This window comes from Mustela erminea, chromosome 18 (assembly GCF_009829155.1).
Source record: "Mustela erminea isolate mMusErm1 chromosome 18, mMusErm1.Pri, whole genome shotgun sequence".
NCBI classification, from domain to species: domain Eukaryota; kingdom Metazoa; phylum Chordata; class Mammalia; order Carnivora; family Mustelidae; genus Mustela; species Mustela erminea.
The window spans coordinates 36260449-36277073 of NC_045631.1; the positions used below are offsets into that span (position 1 = coordinate 36260449).

Consider the following 16625-nt stretch of genomic DNA (forward strand, 5'->3'; position numbering starts at 1 on the left):
GTAAAGCCAGGAAAGTCTGGGACAAACAAGGATGAGCTACTTGGTCACTCTACTGCCAACCTCTGGGCAGACTCTTTTGCCCACCGCTGAGGGAGGCATTGGTGGGACCATCTAGGCCTTCTGGGAACCTAGGACCCTAGGCCCCCCTGCCCCTTTCTGGTCCCTTTACATACCTTTCCTGAGACGGTGAGGGGGAAGTTTGTGACAAAGACGACATACCGGGGAATCTTGAAGTGGGAGATCTGCAGACCAGAGGGAGATAAAGCGTGAGGCTGGGTGAGGTCATGGGTTAGGGGGATGGGGTGCAGGGGACGACTGGGACAGTGGGACCGAGGGCTGGCTGGCTGGCAGGGAGAGAGGGTTGAAGAACGAAGCAGCATCAGCTTGGGGTGGGTTGAGGCTCCCACCTTCCCTTTGCAGAAAGCCTTGATCTCCTCCTCTGTGGTCTTCTCCCCCTTCTTCAGGCGAATGCAGGCACAGATTTCCTCCCCCATCCGGTAGTCCTTCACTCCCACCACCTTCCCGGACCAGAGACAGAGATTAGAAATGGCCACGCCCATCCCTAGTTCCTGCTCCTGAGGGCTCACCTGGGCTCACCTGGGCTCACCTGGGCTCACCTGGGCTGGGTGTCTCACCTGTACTTCCTGCACCTGCGGGTGTGTGTGAAAGAAGTCCTCGAGCTCTGCGGGGTAGATGTTCTCACCGCCCCGGATGATCATATCCTTGGAGCGGCCCACGATCTTGCAGAAGCCCTGCTTGTCCATCATGGCGATGTCTCTGCGAGGAAGCCCAGGAATGGCCTCTCACCTCTGCTTCCTCCAACTGGGTTGCTTCCCTACTCGTCAAACATTTATTGAGCACCTACTGTGTATCTTGCACTGCTATAGAGTCTGGGGGATATAGCATGAACATGATATTCCGTATATACGCTTCTCATGGTGGGCTTTTTTTTTTTTTTTTTTTTTAATCATTCGGGTCTCAGTTCAAACATGTCCACCTCACGGAGGCTTTCTCTGACCCCCCTCCCTGCCAGTCTCAGAGAAGCGCCCCTCTCCACCACTGCCGCTTTCTTTCCTCTGACCCTGTTTTACTGTCCTCGTGGTGTTTAGACATGTGGAGAGTAAGAGCAGACCCTCATCATCTTGCCTCCCCTTGGACGGCCAGCATCCCGAGCAGCGCTAGCCCTGGGAGGCGCATGAGAACTTGCTCTGTGGACAGATCAGTGAGTCTTGGCTTAGATTTTGCGGACACGGTTCTCCCTGTTTTAGTTTCATGTTTCCAGCTCAGCCTCGGACTGCGTCCCCTCCCTGCCCGCCCAGTCCCAGCCTCTCTGCAGCTCCAAGCTTCCTCCTCACCCTGTCCGGTACCACTTGTCCTGTCCGATTATCTCCTCGGTCTTCTGGGGCTCGCCCCAGTAGCCCAGCATGACGCAGTACCCTCGGATCCAGAGCTCTCCAGGCGCGTTCAGCTCCACCAGCTTCCCCGTCTTCACGTTCACGATCTGGGCCTGGGACCGAGCAGCCTCAGGCTGGGGCCTCCTGCCGCTTCACCTTGGGGAGTTGGGGGGAGCCCTCGGGACGGCTTTGCCTTTCCACCCCCCCACCCCCCCGGCTCTGCCCATCCCAATCCAGGGAAGGGAGACAAAGATGGGAGTGGATCCACCGCCAGCCAGACACCTGGATAGGGCTGGAAGAAGGGCCCAGGCGAGGAGGTGCTGGGCAAGCAGAGGGGGCCTGTGGAGGGCCAGGTCAGCTGAAGAATTACAAACTGTGCAGAAGAGAAGGGAGTCTCCTCTTATTTCCCTTTAAGCAGCAAATAAAGAAGCCAAAGAGGTGGTGTGGCCGGGCCATGTGAACGGGAGGAGACAGAGAGGCAGAGTCTGAGAGCCCTAGTAGAGAAAGGAGCCACAGCCAATGTGCAAGAAAAGCCTAGTCTGTGTGTCTCGGGGTCTGCATCTGAGAAATGGGGAGAACTCGGCCTGCCCCTGTCTGTCTTGCAGGTGGGCATCCCAGTGAGTGGCAGTGAGGCGGTCAGGCCCCTGGGAAGGGGCTCATGTCGCTGCGCACTCACTCCATGGAGCGGGCAGGAGAGGTTTGCACCAGGACGGTGGCGAGCCTCTGGAGAAGGGCTGTGTGGGCCGTGACCCCAGCGGGGCGAGGGAAAACCAGGCACAGGCTGGCCTCAAGCACCCACGTTGGGGCAGGCAAGGAGCCACGGCTTGGGCATTTCAGAGGGAGAGGTGCCTGATCCAGAGGTGCCTGGATCAGCCTTCAAGGTGCAAGGGGCCCTTGGAGGGTCAGGCTGCTTGGGAATTGGAGTGTTTATGCCAAGCAAACAGAGGAGCTCTGCGGAAGGTGGGGCGGGGCGGGGGACGGGGAGGCATGTGGGAGAGAAAGAGCTGTGTAGGAAAAATCGCTGTGCTCTGGCTCCTCTTTGAGGCTGTCCTGGCGGCCCTGAGACAGACAGTGGGGCTTGGCAAAAACACACCTCAGACAGGAAGGGAGGCTGCGGAGTTCAGCCAATGCCCCAGCTCTTCCCTCTCAGGCCTCAGCCCACGGAAAGAACCCCAGGCCAGGCCCAAGGAGGACCCTGCAGCTGGGGGAGGGGGTGTCTCTAAGTAAAGGCAATAAACGTCCCCAGGGGATGCACCTGAGCTGAGGGATGGGCTGTGGGGTCTGAAGGGCTGGGGCTGGGGCTCACCTCTGTGTGAGGCATAACTCTGCCCACGCTTTCTGCCTTCTGCTCCACAGTGTCCTCGGGGAAGTTCAGGAAAGTCACAGGACTATTCTCCGTGGTTCCATAAGCCACCTAGAGGATCGGAAAAGGGTGTTCGGAGGGAGCCCCGAGACTGCAGAGGGGAGGGCGAGCTACCCTAGGGGAATGGGAAGGAACCAGGGAGAAAGCAGAAGGCAGCCAAGTGGTGGGAAACAGGGCATCTGGGCAGAGGTCAGGGATCCAGAGAATGAGGTACAAGAGTGCTGAGCACATGAGCTCGATGAGCTGGGGCCCCAGGTCTGAATTAAAATAGAGAGCAGGGAAACCATTCTTTTCTAGCCAGCACTGTCTCTCCGCTTCCTGGAGCAGCCATGTGCTTGAGCCCATGGCTCCCTGGGTTACCGATGCCCCGGCCTTCTCTCCCTCAGGCCCAGGCTGTCTTCGCACCCCCTTCTGGATCGCACATCACAACATCCCCCACCCCTGCCTTCCAAACTGAAGGTCTCATAAACTTGATGAGAAAGTCAGCCTGCCTGGGCCCAGCTGGGACCTGCGAAGATACAACCCACCCACCCACCCGAAACTGGGGGACAATGCCTGGGCTTGGGTGGGTGATCCCCCAGCTTCGGAGAGTTTCCTGTAAGTTTACTTCCATCAAAATTAAAATGTAGCCAAATCGAGTGTTTAAAAGCCAGTGGCACCCTCCCCACCCAACACTTCTAGTGGTTGGAACGTCCTGATCAGCAGAAAACCAGAAGCCAGCCTTGGAGGAGCCTAAATACCACCAGAGAATGTTCTGAGCCAACTATGACCCCCCCCCCACCCCCGGAGGCAATGGGTAAAAGGAGCTTGGGAGAGGAGCTAGCTACCCTGTATTCTAGGCTCCTGATCAGCAAAGACAACAGACCTTTGACCATCCTCCACCTCCCAGCCTCCCCCAGTTTCCTCTGTTTTACCTGGCACGCTGTGGGGGAGGGGGGGTTGGGGGTTGGGTGGGAGGGCTGAACCTGCCCCTCCCCCCTCTCAAACACAAACAACAACCCCTACCCTGCAGCCCAGAGCTCACACCCTGCCTGCCTCCCCTCCACTTTCCACAGGAATCCGGACACGGTGGCTGGCAAGTGGACACACAGAGACCTGGTCAGCCGGGGCAGGGCTGCCCAGAGCCATCCAGGGCTGGTCCCTGGTAGCCAGGATCTGACCCCCCCCCCCCATAGTCCTGGGGCCACTGCCCAGGTGTGGCCTCTGCCAAGTACACCTTGGCGCCACTCTGGCCGCCACCCTGAGAGACCCCTCAGGGGCAGGTCCTGACCACTGGCGGTGGGGATGAGGCGAGGGAGGTATTTTAGGGAGACGAAGGGCGGGGAGACTGGTGGGGAGGGGGAGATGGTGCGACTGTACTCCTTCAGTTCTCCCCACTCGGTGCCTGCGGTCTTCAGATGTGTCTGCGAGTTCTGAGGGACGCCCCCCATTCTCCGCCCCTGTTTCCACATTTCGGGTTAGCCTTCAACCGCGGAAAACCGGGATCGAGTGCAGGGGACAGAAACTCAAGCCCTGTGCTGGGGGAGAGGGGCCAGAGAGCAGCCCCTGCGGCGGGGAAGGAGCCCCCATTTCCTTCGGGTTGGCCCGCTGTCCAGCCGGAAGGGGGAGCCCGCCGCCAGCGCGGCTCTCACGCTCGGCGGGCGCCGCACAAAAGTGCCATTAAAGCGCCGCCGGCCTGCCGACCGCGGCGAGACTCGCGTCCGGCTCTCCAGCCCCGCTTCCTCCCTCCCCGGGGCCAGGGCGCCGCGCCGAGTGTGCATTGGGGGGGGCGTGTGCCATGGGGGCGCGAACTGGAGCAAACAAGTCAGTTCGGGAATGCCTCCTCTCTCCAGTGTAAACTCGGGACTCTGGACGCACCCGCACCCTCAGTCCCCAAAGGATGGGGAAAGGAGGTGGGGGGGTTGGAGGAAGGCAGGGTCTGAGCGCAGGGAGAAAGGGTGCTGGGACTCGGGGACAAGGCTCGGGGGTCACGGACCGGCCCCCCCACACCCTCACGGTCGCCAGCTGGGGGCAGGGCCCCGCCCCTCCCCGTAGAGGGCGGGGGCGCATCTCCGGACGGGAGGGAGTTAAGCCCGGTGGCCTGGATGCTCCACGTAGGAGCTGGCTCTGGCTGCAGGCTGCGGTCAGGGCCACCGTATAAAGAGGGCCGGAGCCCAGAGTGCCGAGGACTCGCCGCTGCCCGCGCCCCGCCGCCGCTGCCCCCCAGGCCCCGGCCCCAGGTGTCCCTGGCCATGGCCCGACCAATGCTCTTGCTCAGCCTCGGCCTCCTGGCCGGCCTGGTGCCGGCCCTGGCTGCCTGCCCCCAGAACTGCCACTGCCACAGCGACTTGCAGCACGTCATCTGCGACAAGGTGGGGCTGCAGAAGATCCCCAAGGTGTCCGAGAAGACCAAGCTGCTCAACCTGCAGCGCAACAACTTCCCCGTGCTGGGGGCCAACTCGTTCCGGGCCATGCCGAACCTCGTGTCGCTGCACCTGCAGCACTGCCAGATCCGCGAGGTGGCAGCCGGTGCCTTCCGGGGCCTCAAGCAGCTCATCTACCTGTACCTGTCCCACAACGACATCCGCGTGCTGCGTGCGGGCGCCTTCGACGACCTGACCGAGCTCACCTACCTCTACCTGGACCACAACAAGGTGACCGAGCTGCCCCGAGGGCTGCTCTCCCCGCTGGTCAACCTTTTCATCCTGCAGCTCAGTAACAACAAGATTCGGGAGCTTCGCGCTGGCGCCTTCCAGGGCGCCAAGGACTTGCGCTGGCTCTACCTGTCCGGAAACGCCCTCAGCTCGCTGCAGCCCGGTGCTCTGGACGACGTGGAGAACCTCGCCAAGTTCCACCTGGACGGCAACCAGCTGTCCAGCTACCCCTCGGCGGCTCTCAGCAAGCTACGGGTAGTGGAGGAGCTGAAGCTGTCCCACAACCCCCTGAAAAGCATTCCTGACAGTGCCTTCCAGTCTTTCGGCAGGTACCTGGAGACCCTGTGGCTGGACGACACCAACCTGGAGAAGGTGAGCCACTGGCCGCCGAGCTCCGTCCCCGCTCCTCTTCCGCCAAGGGGCCCCACGGATCTGGGGCCACGGCTGGGCACCATCCCTTCTTCCCTAACATTGCTTCTGTCTCTCTGGCTGTCTCCGAGGTGAACCGCTCAGCCGTTTCTGTGCCTCATCCCCACCCTAAATCCTGTCCAGCTTTCCCTGTCCCCAGTCTCAGCCCCTGCCCTCCGAGGGTTCCTACTTATGGACAGACCTGGCTCCAGCGGTGGCCCCCGGGAGGCATGTCCAGTGCTCCCGAACCCCCCTGCTGTGGGTAGGAGCCCCCTCTTCCTGTTGGGCCTTCCGTCCCTCCTCTGCTGTGTTTTTCTTGTCTCTAGTAATCCTACCGCCCCATAAAGGAAGGTTTGTTTATTGAGAAGCTTACCAGAGGAGCTGGGCAGATCAGGCCCACAAAGAGACCCTGTTCTTGGTTGGGGGTGGGGGGTGTCTGTGTGTGCTGAGGGGGGGCCGGGGGCCAGGGCGTGAGGGGAAAGCAAACAGCCCCAGGAAGAAGACCTCCTCCGTGTCCCCCAGAGGCTCTGGCGAATGTCCTCCCTCTCCTCCTGCTCACACACATCCACACCCCACTGCGTTCCCAGGTCCATTTCTACTGAGAGGGGCCCAGGAAACAGGGCTTCCCCAGGGTGCAGGAATGGCACTCAGGGGCTCTGTGAAGGGACAAAGGCGAGAGCTACAGAGCACTGTCAGCCTTTGGCCTAAGACTCCAGGTGTCTCCCTGTGGAGAGGACTGGTTGTGCCTCAGTGTCCCCCAGACCACTGACAACTCTTTGGCCACTCCGATCACCAGACCCATCTCCTGGCTACAGCCTTGTTCAGTCCTTTCTGCCGGTGATACCCAGGTGGGGCTGCCTGGGGTTGGGGCAGAATCCCTCCTCGGGGCTGGAAAATCACTCTGGTACAGGGGCTTCGGCCAGGAAGCTTGGGTGGGGACCAGGGTAAGGTGTAGAAGACCGTCACCGGAGCAGTCTTGTTCCAGGGAACTGCACACCCCTCCCTGAGCCACAGGCACAGGGACAAGGGTAGAACTATACCTGGATGGCTGCCAACCTTTGTCTGGGTGGATGGAGCCCACCCATCTTCAGCCCCGGCGCCTCCAGAGATAAAGTCAGGGTTCCCCGTGGCCCACCAGTGCCAGAGTGGGCTTTTAGTGGGGAGCAGAGCGGGACAGCAGGGACCGATCTGGGGCAGGGGAGGCCAGGCAGGACTGTGATGCCTGGGCCAAGATGTGGGCCCCAATAGAATGTTTCCTCTGGAGCCATCCAGCCGGGCCAAAGGCCCCACCAAGGAGACTCCACAAATAGCCTCTGGCAAGCAGTGGGGGAGGGAGCAGTGAGGACAGAGTTGGGGGAAGTCCCAGGACCCTGGGGCTGCGGGGAGCCTGGGCTCATTGCCCATCCCACCAAACACTGACCAGCTTCACCAGTTGCCAACTTGGGCCGCTGGAGCCAAACTCTGGCTGCCTCCCCGGTCCCAGTGTTTGTGCAGGGAGCATGGTGCCAGGGGAAGAGGAGCTGGGTGTGGTCCTGTGGCTGCTGTTTACTCGCTAGTGTGACCCTGGGCAAGAGACTTGACGTCCCCCCTCCCTGCCCGGTACCCCATCGGCATTTTGGAAACACCAGCACCTATGTCAATAGGGGGTTGTACGGATTAGATCATCGGAGAGAACCTAGACATGCTGAAACTCCTCGCCGAGCCACTGTTTCTGTCCAGGGAAGGACCCTGTCCTCTGGGACCATAGTGCTGGGAGAGGCTGGACCCTGGCTGGGGCTGGGGTGCTCACTCCTGTTCACCTCACTCCCCAGTTCTCTGACGGTGCCTTCCTGGGTGTGACCACCCTGAAACACGTCCACCTGGAGAACAACCGCTTGAGCCAGCTGCCCTCCAACTTCCCCTTCGACAGCCTAGAGACCCTCACCCTTACCAACAACCCCTGGAAGTGTACCTGCCAGCTCCGAGGTCTTCGGAGGTGAGAACAACCCCCCTCCTCACAGCCCCCACCCCAGAACCCACTCTCAGGGGACAGAGAGGAGATACCCTGGCCCCACACAGAAACATCTGGACAATATGTCCTAGATCTGCTACCTAGTAGGTGTGGGAGCCTAGGAGTTTGTCACGTTGAAGAGGACGGTTCCAGGCCACCCTATAGATAAGTCCGTCCTGGCCCCCAGCTTGCCATCCCCTCCCCCCGCACTCCCATATCTCTCCCCCAAGTCCAGCGACTCTCTGTCTCTCTAGGTGGCTGGAAGCCAAGACTTCTCGCCCTGATGCCACTTGTGCCTCGCCCGCCAAGTTCAAAGGCCAGCATATCCGTGACACGGACGCTTTGCGTGGCTGCAAGTCCCCCACTAAGAGGTCCAAGAAAGCCGGCCGCCATTAAACAGGTGGGGGACAGGTGGGCAGGTTCCCCGTTCCCTTCTTGGAGATTCCAGCAAGGGAGGAGGGTGTCCCCAGAGAGGGGCATGCAGACGCCCCATTTGTGTAGAGAGAGGAGGGGAGGGCTGGGCTCCCCTCTAAGGGGGAAAATGACACTGCCCGGGACTCCCACCATCCTCTGCAAGCCTCGTCTGGGTTGTTGGACTTCTGACACCAAACTCTGCCTCACTACAGGTCCTGACCCAGCCGGTCCTGGTGACCGGCCTCTGCCTTCTGCTGGAGAAACTACTGACCTTCCCACCTCTGACCCCCACCTTCTCCCCACAGCCTCTGCTGGCACACAGAGCTGTCCACATCTAGACACGTCCTGGCAGGGGGACTCGGGCGCTCCAGCACGAACCTAGGTCGACCTGACAGTGAGAGCTCCAGCACGCCTGGCCCCACGTCACGGCTCCTCTCAGAGAAGCTGTTGCCAAGACCCCAAGTCCTTCAGAACCAAAACAGGGTGGCCATCAGGATGGCCGGCCTTCCAGAATCTTCCTTCCCTCTGCTCCCCTTTCCATTTGGAAACAAACATCAGATCCTTGCCCCACCCCTCGTTCCTGAAAGAGTCTATAAGCCCATACCCCAACTCCGCCAGCCACCCGGCGCCCCCACTTGCCAGGACACTCTAGCAGGACACTGGTGCTTTGCCGCATACCCTCCCATGCTGCACTTCTTTCCCAGATTTTCATAAATATAAATTTATGTATATGTAATATGTACTCCCCTGTCATCTATTTTTTTAAAAGATTTTATTTATTTATTTTTGCGAGAGAGAGCGAGCGAGCGAGTGTGCATAAGCTGGGGGGAGGGGCAGAGGGAGAAGCAGGCTCCCCGCTGAGCAGGGAGCCCAATGCGGGACTTCATCCCGGGACTCTGGGATCATGACCTGAGCGGAAGCAGACTCTTAACCGATAGAGCCACCCAGGTGGCCCCCTGTCACCTATTTCTATGATTCACCAGCTACTGGAGGTCAGACTTTCTCACATCTGCTTTCTGGAATGAGGACCAGCTGAGAGGGTCTTCCTTGGAGATCTGGCCTGAACCCATCCTCAAACCCACCAGTCTGTTCTCACCCCAGCCCAGCCGGTGCCCTGCCCATAGCCACAGCCCAGCCTCCTTCCACTCACCACCAGTTCCTTCATGTTCAGCTTGTCAATCATGGCTCGGATCAGCTCTGGGGGTGCAGAGGCCCCAGCAATCACACCTGAATCAGAGAGAGGACTGACACAGCTCCCCGCTTCTCCAGGCCCAGTGGACCCCCTTCCCCTATAGCTCCTTCTAGAGAAGAACATTCCCCTCTCATCCTTGACCCTGGACTTACTCCTACAGCTGGCAGCTGGCCTTGGGCTGGTGGTCCAGGGATGCTAAGTATTTGCCTCCCACCCACCCACTTTTCTACAGTGATCTTGTTGCCCCTAAATAAAAGACTGGGCATATATCTAGCTCACCAGACCAATCCTGGCCTGGCCACCCTTGGCCCTATCCCACCTCCACGTATGGACGAGATGTCATAACTGGAGAAGTCTGGCTGGTTCAGAATGTCCACGAACATTGTGGGGGTGCCATACAGGAAGGAGCCTCTGTGTAAGGTGGGGGGGGGTCTCAAAATCAGGCTGGGAAGGAGAAGGGAACTCCCTCTTCTCACCCATCCCACCCTGAACCTGCAGTAAGGGCCAAGGCTGCATAAGTGGGAAACAAGGAAAAGCTCTCAGAGGCAGGAACTGGTCCTCCCCTGGGAGACCCCTGCTACCCCTGGTCTCCATTTCTCTGGGCCGAAGGGAGGAGACATCTCCAGAAGGGATCAGGGCCCAGGAGTCAGGAATAGGAGGGTCTCATCAGCCCCTGAGAAAGGGGGGCTGCCCACTGATGCCCACCTCTCTTTGCTGATGGCCTCCAGCGCCTTCTTGCCATCAAAGGTCGGAGAGGATAGGATGAGGGTGGTGCCATACATCAGGCTCACCATTGTGCCCCCCACAGACCCCAGACAGTGGTACAAGGGGCTGGGCAAGACCATCCGTGTCTCCTCAGGTGTCTGGAGATGGAGGCAGGAAGCCGGTTCTATCCTGGAGCCCAAAGGCCCAGGAACCAGTTCATCTAGCCAGCAGGGGGAGCCCCACAAAGTACCTTCCACCCCACAAGCGCCCCACACCCCCTCACAGGCCTGGGCTAGGCCCCTCACCTTGAGGTGCAACTTAATCCGTTCCCCTATCAGGTTGGAGTTGTTGACAATGTTGTAGTGGGAGAGGGTGGCCCCCTTGGGTCTGCCTGTCGTCCCCTGTTAAGACAAGCAGGTGATGCCTGGCCTCCCGCTCCCTATCTCCTTCCCCACTCTCGGCCCCGGGTGGGAGAGCCCTGGAATGGGGTGTCAGGAGCCGGGGACTATTGCCCCAGATCCGTTCATTCATTGACCACGCATTCACAAAGGCTCAGCATGCGCCCGCTCAGTGCCGGGTGTTGGGACGCAGAGATGAGGAGAGTAAGCCACTCACAGAGCAGCTCAGAGGACTCTGCGGCTCACCAGCAGATTCCCACCCCAGGCCTGTTTCCTCATCAGCTAAATGGGGGGGCGGATCTATCAGCTCTGGCCTGTGGTGGCCCAGTGGGTCTGGCCCTGTGCTGACAATGAGAAGATGAGGGGAGGGGAGCATGTGACAAGGACACTAGTGGCCGACGCTTTTCCAGGGCAGAGAGGACCGCTAGGGCTGGCCCCAGGAGAACATCTGCCCTCTGGACCTCCACGGCCATCTCTTCTATCTTGGGCAAGTGTCGCCGGGGTGAATAGGGGGGAGCACGCCAGCCGGGGTGCAGGGCCTGGAGGCCTCTGCCCTACCGAGGTGAACTGGATGTTGATGGGGTCATGGCAAGACAGGAACTGCTGGCTGTACTGGAGCCGGGCCCGATGCTGCTCTTCGCCTCCGGCCGCCACCACCTCCTTCAGGAGCAGGGTCCCCGGCAGAGGGTCATCCACCGAGATGACCGTGGTCAGGTCTGGGAGCCTGCGAGTAGGGAGGGTGGCGAGAGTCAGAACCTGGACAGACACGAACCTCATCCCCAGGGGTGCAGGGGCCGGGGGGCCACACCATGTGCCCTTCCCCATGTGGGACACCCTCACCTCTGACTGTTCAAGGCCCCTGGCTCGGCCTTCTCCAACTCTGGACAGATCTGCTTCAAGATTTCATAGTATTGCTGATTCTTGAATTGCTTAGGGAAAGCGAGGGCTTTGCAGCCTACCTGTGGGGATGGGGCCATGCCCCCCCAGCACAGTCAGCGGGGAGCTCCAGGCAGGGGCTCTGAGTAGTTCTAGCCATTACTCTCTCTCTCTCTCTCTCTCACACACACACCGCCTCACCCATCCACCTCCACCCTGACACACACACGTGCCCCCTTCAACACACACACCAGCCTCGCGTCTATCGACCACCTTCTCTTCCCACCCTCTAAGGAAAGATAGACTCTGGGGGTCCCCCACCTGTGCAGGCCCTCCCTGACCCCCCCCACTCCATCCCTTGGGGACTGGCCAGGCCCCACCCCAAGGAGAGGGTCCTACCTTCTTGAGGGCATACTCTAGTTCCATAGCCTGATAGGCCGGGTTCACCGACACCTGGTGGAGACAGTGAGGGGATGTCAGTCAGTATCTTGACTCAACCCTGCCCCTCTCCCTGGCCCTCCATTCTTAGGAGGCACAGAAACATCATGAAGTCAGAGGCAGTGCCCTACACTTCCAGGGCCTCCTTGGTAGGCTTCAGAAGAAAGTCCTACCTTCTGGTGGTTTGGGGGCCGAGGAGCCGGGGAGTCCCCCTGAATTATGCACCCCTACACACTCAGCTGTGTTGGTCAACGCCCTGCTCACCAGAATGATGCCCGCCTGGGCGGTGGCCAGCTGCATGAGTACCCATGCATAGGAGTTGGGTCCCCACATGCCCAGCCTGTCGCCCTTGCAGAGACCAAGACTCAGGAGCCCAGAAGCGGCTTTGTCCACCTGGTGTAAACAGAGCATAAGAGGTGAGAGGCAGGCGAGCGGGAAGGGGCCTGTGACTCCCACCTCTGCCCTTGGCCCAGGGATTGCCGTCAGATCCCACTGAGAATCAGGGATGGGCAGATTCCCAGGCCTCCGTGGGCCTGGAGCGACGCAGAGTTCACAAGTATCCCAGGAGGGAGCGGTACAGGGGACATCAGGGGCAGGTGGCCTCTTCTGCCTCAGCGATGCCTTGTTCTCCTGCTATGCCCCACCCCCCGCCCCGTCCTTAGGCAGCCCCAGTCACACCCTCCCACCCCCACAGCCTGCTGCTGTCCCTACAGTCCCACCCCCCCCCAGTACCTGCCCACCTTTGGGGTTCAGACCAGGACCCACCTCCTCCTTGAGCTGGGCGAAGGTCAACCTGATGTTTTCCTGGTACACGACCAAGGCCTCTTTGTCAGGGACCCTCTGTACTGTGGCTTCCAGGCACTGCCCCACAGTCTTGTGGAGAAGACTATTGTTTGTGAAGCCCTGGACATAGCTGAGGCCTCCAATGGGCAGGGGGACGGTGGTATCGGCTTCTCTGGAGCTGTGGGGAGACAGGGTTGTGGGGAGATGGGCTCCATGATGCCAGGCAGGGACATGAGAGGGGCTGCTAGAGAAACTGCCCGCTCCCGCCCCGCCGCCAGGACCCCGGGCCCAAGAGAAAGGCTTGGTTATTCTATAACTCTCAAACTGTACTCAAAAACAAAAACAGCTAAACTATTAATTATTTTAAAAAACAAAAGCAGAAAAGGCCCCAGAAGTAAAAGTATCACATGGTAGGCTTAGGCCTCCCTGTGCTCACCAGCCCCTCTGGGGGACAGGGGCCGGTCTCCTGCTGAGGTCTTGGCTGCTGGGCAGCGAGGAGCACAACAGGCCTCAGACCCTGTTCCCATCAGAGAGGGTGTGGTGTGGGGCCACCGGGACAGCGGTGACCATTCCAGCTGCTATGCCAGAAAGACCATGTGTATCTTCTGTTGATTGACTGCCTGGATCTTGTGGGGGAGAATTTCTGGGAAGAACCAGATATGCGGGGCAGAGAGGAGCAAAATGGGGTTTCCTCCTAAATGGGAGAGGAGCCTGCTGCCCTCTTCCAGGAGGCGGGCCACGAGGCAGGCTGGTGGGGAGGCTGCTCGGCCTGACTGCCGCTTTGGACCAGGAAGATGAGGAGGAGTTCCACTGCGGGAACACTCCTGGTAGCTTGGTGGGGAGTAGGTGACCACCAGACTGGGATCAGAGATGGGGTGGCAGGGGTCTCATCCTAGGTATGCTGCTGGCGGGATGGGCACCTGCCACAGATACCTTCGGCATCCCATGTCACCTCCATGGGACATGGACCATGGAGCAAATGTGGTTTCTGTCACTGGGACAAGTTCCTTGGGATTCTGTCTTTTTGGGGGGCTTCAGTTCTCCCCTTCTGCAGCTGAACAGATCTGGGAGGTGTCTGTACCTTCTCAGAGGTCCTAGTGGGTAAAGCCCTTGTCGCCTTGGCTGTGACTTCCATAACACACTCTATGCCTGCTTCTCTTTCAGTCTCTTTCCCCTCACTTCTGCCTCCCAGCACTACAAACCACCTATAGTTCTCATTCTCTGGGGAATCCAAGTAAAGACACAGGGATTCTCCTCTCTAGGCCTGAGCTTCCCCACCTATGACTAGTTTAAGGACTGGATCTGCTGGTTATTCTCAGGTGAAAGGGGATATTATCTTTTTTTTTTTTTTTAAGATTTTATTTATTTATTTGACAGACAGAGATCACAAGTAGGCACAGAGGCAGGCAGAGAGAGAGAGGAGGAAGCAGGCACCCTGCAGGGAGCCTGATTCAGGGCTTGATTCCAGGACCCTAAGATCATGACCTGAGCCGAAGGCAGAGGCTTTAACGACTGAGACACCCAGGTGCCCCGGAAAGGGGATATTATCTAAATGAGCTAGCTAATCTTTTCTTCCTTCAAATGTTTTTTTAATTTTTTTTTTTTTTTTTTTTTTTTTTTTTGTGGTCAGAAAGAGAGCAGGAGCACAGGCAGGGGGAGCAGCAGACAGAGGGAGATGCTGGCTTCCTGCTCAGCAAGGAGCCTGATGCTGAGCTCAATCCCAGGACCCTGGATCATGACCTGAGCTGAAGGTGGACATGTAACAGACTGAGCCACCCAGGCGTCCTTCTGTTTTGTTTTATTTTTTAAAAGATTTTATTGGGGCGCCTGGGTGGCTCAGTGGGTTAAGGCCTCTGCCTTTGGCTCAGGTCATGATCCCAGGGTCCTGGGATCGAGCCCCAAGTCAGGCTCTCTGCTCAGCAGGGAGCCTGCTTCCTCCTTTCTCTCTGCCTGCCTTTCCGCCTACTTGTGATCTCTGCCTGTCAAATAATTAAGTAAAATATTTAAAAAAAAGACTTTATTTATTTGACACAGAGAGAGAGAGTACATGCAGAGGGAATAGCAGGCAGAGGCAGAAGGAGAAGCAGGCTCCCCACTGAACAGGGAACCCAATGAGGGACTCGATCCCAGGGCCCTGGGATCATGACCTGAGCTGAAGGCAGACATTTAACTGACTGAACTACTCAGACATCCTTCTTCCTTTCTTTCTTTCTTTCTTTTTTTTTTAAGTAGGCGCCATGCCTAGGGTGGAGCCCAGTGTGGTGCTTGAACTCATAACCCCGAGGTCAAGACCAGAGCTGAGATCAAGAGTTGGACGCTTAACTGACTGAGCACCCAGTTGCCCCCACCGGGTTAAAAGGGTTATGGTGAGTCACCTAGGCCACGTGGTTCCTGCCGATGAGCTGGGGCAGAAAACAGCCCAGACAGCAGGATTCTGCGGTCCTGTAAGGCCCACACCCATCACCCACAGGCTGATAACCTAATGAGTTGTTGAGCAGATTCCCAATAGTCGCTCAGTGGTCACCTCAAAAGAGATTGTGTATCCCAAATCCCTACCTCACACACTTGTAGTCGAGGGCGTGCATGTTTGCCCACTGGGAAAAAGCATGCTCTTTTTCTTGGGGTTTGCCAAAGCAATGGTTCTAAGGACAAGCACGTGGAGAGAACCTGGCTTAGGGACAAACTGAACACAGGGTTAAGCAGGGAGAGACACAAAGAGACAGAGACAGGAAGACACAGCCATAGACTTCACCATGAGGCTTTGAATCCCCAGGCCTAGCCGCATGGGATGTCTACCTTCCTCTGGACTTTTCACTGCCAAAAGACAATACACTCCCTCTTTAAATTTAAGCCAGTTTTGGGGGAAAAGAAAAGCCAAATTCCATTTGTAACAACGAGGATGAAGCTGGAGGACATGATGTTAAGTTACGCAGAGAGACAAACATCGCATGATTTCGCTTATATGTGCAGTCTAATACATGAGCAAAAAAGATAAATTGGCTTTGATTTACTTACAACTGGCACATCCTAATATACCTGCATTTTTCACATTCAGTTATGACCAGGACCCTCGAAGTCCTGGCACACGGCCTCGCCTAGCCCAGCATTGGGACCAGGAGGAGGCCAAGGGCCAATCTCAGCCACCTGAATGGCTTTGCTGTCAACAGAGCCTGACAACAGGCTTTCTCTTGTTCTCACAGTGACCAGGCGTCCTCTTTAGTTCGGAACTTGGGTTTCTACTCATTCACCACGGATTTCAGACCAGACGGTAGCCTCCTGGAAATTCTAGCTGGTAAGTCAACGAGTTGATTTATGTACAACCTCTCCCCGCCCCTCTAATCCCTGCTAAACAAAACAAGACAAAAACCAGAAAAGAAGCCCATTTCAGTTGTCACGTGTGTTACATCCCTCATCTTCATGGCAGCTCTGATAGGTGCTGTGACAAAGGCCCCCAGTAGGCCCTTGTCCTTAATAAAGCACCCTTGGGGTGTTCAACTGGCCATGGCCATGTGGACCCCAGAGCGCATTCCCAAGCTTCCCTCACAGGTGGTCTGCCCAGGGAGATCTACAGAGAGGTACATGTGCAACTTTCCTTCCCGGGAAGGGGCATCTTTTCTTTGTCCTTCACTGGCTGGAATATCTGTGACAGGAAGAGAATGGCAGCCATCTTGGGCCACCTGGTGAGCTTGGACATTGCAGAGATGATGTCGACAGCAAGGCGTACCGTGCTGCCATGGGCCGGCTGTCTCCCAGAAAAAAAAAAACTCCCATCTCCTTGAAGCCACGGTGAGAGTGGGTTTCTCTGATATATTCTAGGCAAATCCTAAGAAGGGCAGGTGGAAAGCATGAATTCCCATTCTCCAGGTAAAGAGAGTGGAGTGCAAAGAGGCCAAGTGGTCTGTTCGGGCTGGTAGTAGCTGGTTCTGCAGCCGAGGACCACCTGTCACCCCCACACAATTAATGGAGAAAGAAGTGCGTGGGCAATTCTGTACTCTAGGCTTTGGACATGTCCCCCAGATTGTCGAATCTCC

At 58.1% G+C, this 16625-nt stretch overlaps 2 protein-coding genes across 2 annotated transcripts in view; one reads left to right on the plus strand and one right to left on the minus strand.

Annotated features, from left to right (window-relative positions):
* ACSF2 (acyl-CoA synthetase family member 2) overlaps positions 1-16625 on the minus strand; it is a gene marked incomplete at its 5' end in the record, with an annotated part of 34736 nt that overhangs the window by 248 nt on the left and 17863 nt on the right. Inside the window, 14 exons of the mRNA XM_032319476.1 lie at positions 174-242; positions 408-518; positions 636-777; positions 1356-1507; positions 2701-2808; positions 9353-9429; positions 9714-9805; positions 10100-10257; positions 10405-10500; positions 11056-11221; positions 11338-11456; positions 11773-11826; positions 12076-12204; positions 12577-12772. Of these exons, the coding sequence (XP_032175367.1) occupies positions 174-242; positions 408-518; positions 636-777; positions 1356-1507; positions 2701-2808; positions 9353-9429; positions 9714-9805; positions 10100-10257; positions 10405-10500; positions 11056-11221; positions 11338-11456; positions 11773-11826; positions 12076-12204; positions 12577-12772 (1669 nt within the window). The remainder of the gene's footprint in view (positions 1-173; positions 243-407; positions 519-635; positions 778-1355; positions 1508-2700; positions 2809-9352; positions 9430-9713; positions 9806-10099; positions 10258-10404; positions 10501-11055; positions 11222-11337; positions 11457-11772; positions 11827-12075; positions 12205-12576; positions 12773-16625) is intronic.
* On the plus strand, positions 4422-8937 carry CHAD (chondroadherin). The gene is made up of 4 exons (XM_032322773.1): positions 4422-5762; positions 7610-7773; positions 8043-8188; positions 8415-8937. Exons 1-3 carry the CDS (start codon positions 4842-4844, stop codon positions 8182-8184), a joined length of 1227 nt encoding a protein of 408 aa, XP_032178664.1. The 5' UTR covers positions 4422-4841; the 3' UTR covers positions 8185-8188; positions 8415-8937.

Coding starts and splice junctions, on each gene's coding strand:
- CHAD (XM_032322773.1), top strand. CDS start 4,842: ATGCTCCACGTAGGAGCTGGCTCTGGCTGCAGGCTGCGGTCAGGGCCA. Junction 5,763..7,609: donor ACGACACCAACCTGGAGAAG/GTGAGCCACTGG, acceptor CTCACTCCCCAG/TTCTCTGACGGTGCCTTCCT. Junction 7,774..8,042: donor CAGCTCCGAGGTCTTCGGAG/GTGAGAACAACC, acceptor CTGTCTCTCTAG/GTGGCTGGAAGCCAAGACTT.